At 33.4% G+C, this 6,076-nt stretch overlaps 1 protein-coding gene across 1 annotated transcript; it reads right to left on the reverse strand.

The window, feature by feature from the left end:
- Positions 1 to 405: 405 nt before the first annotated feature.
- Positions 406 to 5,079, reverse strand: LOC134746369 (uncharacterized). Its single transcript, XM_063680738.1, has 9 exons — positions 4,920 to 5,079; positions 4,727 to 4,810; positions 3,279 to 3,410; positions 2,839 to 2,859; positions 2,525 to 2,650; positions 2,302 to 2,397; positions 1,236 to 1,313; positions 653 to 724; positions 406 to 532 (listed from the first exon to the last, which is right to left on the reverse strand). The coding sequence occupies exons 1-9, from the start codon at positions 4,981 to 4,983 to the stop codon at positions 447 to 449; spliced, it is 759 nt and encodes a 252-aa protein (XP_063536808.1). The 5' UTR covers positions 4,984 to 5,079; the 3' UTR covers positions 406 to 446.
- Between the last annotated feature and the right edge of the window lie 997 nt (positions 5,080 to 6,076).

Raw genomic sequence — 6,076 nt, forward strand, 5'->3', positions numbered from 1 at the left:
TCTACCGAGGTCCATAAATAATGTTCCAGTTAATTTTGTACGTGCCTCCGTGCGGTAGAGGTCAAGTAGCATTTTAAATATTGTTCTTATGAAAGTAATTGATTGGTTCGTTTCTTTGTTTAATGTAATGAGCGCTCGAGCAATGAGTTTTAGTCATACTAGTCCTTGACTTCTATGCTTTTGAAAGATGAATGTGTTGCGAATTGGCAGCTACCTATATACAGTATATTGCGAGCTAAGATTCTATTCGCGACATTTAAAATCATATTGCTTGTATGTTGTTAAGTAGGTATCCCTGTTAAGCATAACTGCTGTTGGTCCCTATAATAAGTAAGACATTTATTGGGGTTTTCAACGATACGAATTTAAAGATTTTATGAGACCGAGGAATAAAAGGATACACGGATTTGCTCATATTTTATGTTAGTATATTTCCAGTTTATTAATCATTCCTTAGGTATTTTAATGGGAACCCAATTTAAGTCCTTGTCTTCACCCGCTGGTGTTGTTACTTCCAGTTGTACTTTGACGCCTGAAAAAATCCAACTAAATCAATTTCTATAATTGACGCTAAATTTTTACAAAAATAAAAAAAAAATTTTTTTCTTAGCCAGCCTCAAACAATGGTACAAGAACAATAAGGTATTTTTACCTTTGTTAATTAATTTAATGACGTCATTGAAATCCTTTATTCCTTCATCAGTGCCATGTCTGTCTTTACAATCTGCGGATAAATATTAAGGTTTTTATCTAAAACTATCCTATGCCCTTCCTCGGCTACCTCTAAACTATCTCCAATATCGCCATACCAAATTTCATCTACATTAATATCGGTTCCGCAACTTCCGCATGGCTTATAAAATAAATAAGATTTAAAAAAAAAACGGTTTCGCGGTTAAAGCTTGAAGAGATAACAGACAGATAAACAGATAGCCAGATAGAGTTATTTTCGCATTTATAATATTAAGTATTGATGAGTTTAAACAGTTAACGCGACTATAGTTAATTATTGAGTTGAATTTTCTTCCGTCTCGTCATCACACTACGCAAGAAAGTATAATTTTCAAGGTTGTATCAGTACCTAGGTAGTAGAGACTAAATAGGAACTACTTTTATTGTAAAAAATAAACTTACCTCTGTTAGCTGTAAATAAATAAATAATCATATCATCAATCCACGCAAAGTTTAACTTAAATCAATATTTAACCAGTAACATATAGAAACAGAAAACTTACATATAATATCTTCGAGATCCCATAAATCCTTTTTTACCAGTGGACGATTAGGATCATCCTCATTGGTTGAGTCGATTCCTGAGAAATTTTCACTAAATATGAAATATACCGTTCCAAGTTAATTGTAAAAATATAATGGATCGAAATAAAAATATATGAACCAATTTTTTTTTTACAATAAATCATCCTCTGCGGCTATTTTACTTGTCTTCTGTAGGTACAAGTCTATTGTAGGTACAACCGGGGACATTCCCGGTGAACCACCTTGAGGGCAAAAATCGTTTAAACGTCTTGCATACGGTCAGGCGATATCATAAAAGTGATGACCAATAACATGACACTTAAAAATGTGTGTGTTGAGAAAAAGGTTAGCTTAGGTAAAGTTTATTGCCTTTCATTGCCTTTGTGACGGCCGGTATTTGCAAACTAAGAGGAGGAATCCAAAATGCATCCTAATTGGTTATTTTTATGGGGAGGCGAAGCTTAGCCTAAACAACAACAACTAATAAAATGTCCTTCTTATTATTTGTCTCATTACCTGTTTTCACCCTTTTCATTATCATTATTAACATAAAGAATCCTAAATGCATCGTAATTGGTTATCTCTATGGGAGGCGGAGTTTAGCTCGCTCGTAAGGATCGAGGTAAACATTTTCTGAAGTGGTTTACCGGGAATGTCCCCGATTGTACATACTAGGCGATTATTTACATATAATATAAAAAAAGTTTATTTCTAGAAGTACTCGAGTAGTAAACTCTAGATAAATACTTAAAAATAGAAAAAATCCAGGAATTAAATAAATATCTATCTATGCCTATCACAGCAGCTAAATAGCCGTTGAGAAAACTTTGTATATGTATTTAAGTATGATTATTAAATTTATTTATAAATGATCTCATACCTTATTTATTGGCCTATATTATAAGCAGTTAAAAATTGGTCCATTAAGTCTCATTAAGAGTCAAAACAGTTAAAAGTTCGTCGGAAAAAAAGTTTGTATATAGGGTATAATAATATACCCTTTTGATGAACAGTAACTATGATACTGGGTAAAAACAATCTTACTGTTACTCGCAGTAAAATTATCTTGTTTTGTTTTCTTATCAAAATCTTCTAGAGCTTGTATAAGATCTTCCATGTACAAAGGTCGTTTTCGATTATCTGTGGAAAAAAGGACACTCTGTACCTATACAACTCTCTGTAGAGTTGAATACTTAGTTCTCTAGTCTAGTAAATTTTACTCAATAAAGCACATAAATGATAAAATAATATAATTTGTAACAGCTACCTTCATTTATTGTATTATCTGTTGGTCGAGAAGTTAGTAGATCGCTCATGCTGGTGGTAAACATACTCGTAGAGGTTGTTGTAGTTGTTATTGTTGTGGAGATGGGAACTGTTGTTGTGGGCGTCTCTAAAAAGATTTTTTTTAAATAAATTAATACATTAAATACTGCTTACTTCATTAATAATATTGATAGACATGCTTCATAGAAATTAGTCTTCTCACAATAAAAATTTAAACATTAACAGAATTTTAGAAGGTGTCCAAATGTGCATCCCTTCAAGTTAAATATGAAAGTTACGTATATGCTAACTTACCAAGATTTTCCCCTGAGCGTTCTGAAAAAGTAAAATAGTCACTGTATCTGAGTAAATAAATAACTTAGTTTTTTACGGTCCTAATAACAATCACCATATGTGTCATTATAAAATATAAAGTTCAACTGGAAATATCTTTAATGACGGTTATGTTAGGTAAAAAAAAATACGAATTATTACGAAAATGTGTAATTTAATTTTAATAATATGTACTCATTTTAATTGTGCAATTATTTAATTTATTATTTCATTTTGTAATAGGTATGTTTGGTAATATTAAGTCTTCTATGGATATATAATCCGAAATAAAAGCTTTATAATTTTACTAATTTTAATTTTTAATTACGCTTGACACATAAATAATATTTGCAAAAAAATTATTGAATGATTGTTGTAGACCTTTCCCAATTTATAGAGATTTAAGTTATTTTTATGCGCACCTATTGGACGACGTCCTTTTGTCTGAAAGTTAGGGTTCGCTCTTAACCAGTTCATGTACTGATTTGGAATTTGTGGTGGTTCATCTTGCGTTCTCTCATAATGTATTTCAATCGCATGGTTTGGGAAGGCTTCTGCAAATGTGACAAACGCACAGCTTTAATAAGGAGACGAAAGAATAATAATTGGAATAGGGTAATGTAACTATTGAATGGGTACATATATGCTAATATCAAGTTCGTTAGTTATTAGAAAAATACAAATACAGGGTGTGCAGCGGCAGATTTCCGATTTCAAATTCAATTCAAAGTTTTTGTTTTAATTCCGTGGCATACGTAAATGATATTGAGGCGTATCTAACCAAGGGCTTTTCACAGATGAAGTTTTGCATTAATTTCGGAATATGCGGAAAAGGTTGAAGGAATTTGTACACAGTGAAGGTCGCCATTTAGAAAAATGTGATAAAAAAAAACCGATACGAAAATATCTGGCATCTGATAAAGCAAAAAGTTCTTATCAGGTGTTCAACAATTCTAAAATGAATAAGAAAACTTTTAAAGTATTAAATTAAAGGATTTGCCACACTGTATGCGTTCTGCGGTCAGCGGTCAGGTCAAACCCGCATTATGTATGAACAACATTGACAGCAACCTTTGAAGTTGAAGTTTGACCTGACCGATGCCCGCAGAACGCATCCAGTGTGGCAAATCCTTAATACATATTTATAAAGGGTAGGTACCACATTTTCGAACACCGGTAGCGACCTGTAAAACTTTATCATCTCTGTCGCTTCGAACGGATGGTCCCTATGACAGTTCATTTTTATGCCACGCTGCCACGTAAAATGTTTAAAGTAATTTTTTGAAGTTTAGGACATTAATTGTTTTCGAAGTAGTTTAATAATATTTTTTTAAACCGCAACGCAGGCTTCGTCCCAAAAATACCAATGATGATATCCGTAACAGGCGTCGTCATTTTTTTTTAAATAATAACCTTAGTTAAATAAAATAACCGTCACGAATCGTACTTGGCTCAAACGTCCCTATTCCGCTGGCAGCGTTACCGTGCTGAATGGCCAACGAGATCTGTTGGACCAGGTACGATCCGGACCGAGGGTCGCACCCCCTGTCCCTCAACTGCACGCCCTGTCCCGCAGCCGGACATTAATTTATTTAGAAATGTAACATTTTAGTTATAAACACATGGTAAAAACATATTTTTTTAATTACCTATTTTTTAATTTGGGCTTAAATACCACTTGAAGGATCTGCTATAAGGACCAGAGACAAAAAAATTCGACAGTATTTTAATCACCCAAATTATTACCTATAACTTCCGCTCTTCCAAGATCGTTGGTTGGATTGTATGTGGTATTGGCTATATCCTTCCTTACCTCTACAAGCGTACACAAAATAAATAAGTAGAAGTTATCATAAAATATTTCACTTACTTCCTAGGTGCGTTAAAGTCTTCAAATCGACTGTTTCCGAAAACACCTTCCTTAAGATGTTATTTTGTGGTGGAAGGTACTTAACTGAATTGTAATTATAAAATTACGATGAAACAAAACAAATTACGTAAATAAAAAATATTACTGTCTTATTTTTATGTTTAAATTGATTTGACGTCATTATGTTTCGTACCTTCGTAATATTTTGCATTAACAAAAATAGTATGAGATACAAAAAAGGTTATCAATATAAACATGTCTAAATCTGGTTTAATTTCATTGTTTTATTCTTCGGCAGCAACTCTAACATAATAATATTTCTTGATTCTGAACGCAGTAGTAAAACTAGCGTATAAAAAATATTAAAAGTTATGAAATGCTTCAACTTTTACGGTTTAGTCGATTTAAAAATAAAGATTACAGCAAAATATTTTCCAACACAAAGTGTAAAAAATGTACCTAGAGTTACACCAAGACAAGTCTGCAACGGTTTTTGATAGTTCTATGAAGTTATGGCGTATAATTCGTAAGTTGAAGTTCTCTCGAGTAAGGCACATGACACTTGCACTGCGTGTGCTATCAAATCGTCGCAGACTTGTCTTGGTCTAACTCTAAGTGCATACAATGTATTCAGATGCAGAATGGTCACATCATTTACTAAGTTCAATTTTTTCTTTTGTGAGTAGGCATGTATCCTTAACTATTGAGGCACTTTACTCTAAGGAACTTTATAAAATAATGGCATGGCGTCCTAGCCATCTTCTAAAGAACAATTCGCGTTAGGATTATTTGGAATCTATGTTGCCGTATCTATTTTAAAATAAGTGACTCTACCATCATTAGACCATCTGTAGGCACAAACAAACTCGTGTGTGCCCAGAATTATTAAATTTAATAAGAGGATCGATAAAATATATTGCGAAACAGGAATTATAGCCCTCGTGGATCTCGATAGTTGTCGTTATTCCGGAGCGCACTAATACCGCGCTTATCGGGCCGGCGACGATCGCGCATGCGCGTGGCGGGTGACGAGCTGCACCTACACACGACATGGAACATGGATTATGATGTTTTTTCATGTTAAGGTTGCACCAATAGTTTTTACGATTTGCTTTATATGTTTCGTGCAGTGTACACGGGCAAATATGTATTTCAGCTGAGTTTCTGTTTGGGTCTTAAGCGAGTTAACGTTGACTTCAGCACAAGTAGATATAAATAAGTATACTCTACTTTTCCTGTTTTAACCCTAATTCATTCATTCCCTGGTTCATTTGTTTTTCTGTGAATTCATGATGTTGTTACTCCCAAAGTAGGAAATGAGTTTTACTTTTCGTCTTTACTTAAGTCGGG

Source organism: Cydia strobilella, chromosome 13, assembly GCF_947568885.1.
Source record: "Cydia strobilella chromosome 13, ilCydStro3.1, whole genome shotgun sequence".
Classification (NCBI taxonomy): Eukaryota; Metazoa; Arthropoda; class Insecta; order Lepidoptera; family Tortricidae; genus Cydia; species Cydia strobilella.

Coding starts and splice junctions, on each gene's coding strand:
- LOC134746369 (XM_063680738.1), bottom strand. CDS start 4,983: ATGTTTATATTGATAACCTTTTTTGTATCTCATACTATTTTTGTTAAT. Junction 1,314..2,301: donor TAATTTTACTGCGAGTAACA/GTAAGATTGTTT, acceptor AAAATTTCTCAG/GAATCGACTCAACCAATGAG. Junction 533..652: donor CATTAAATTAATTAACAAAG/GTAAAAATACCT, acceptor GGATTTTTTCAG/GCGTCAAAGTACAACTGGAA.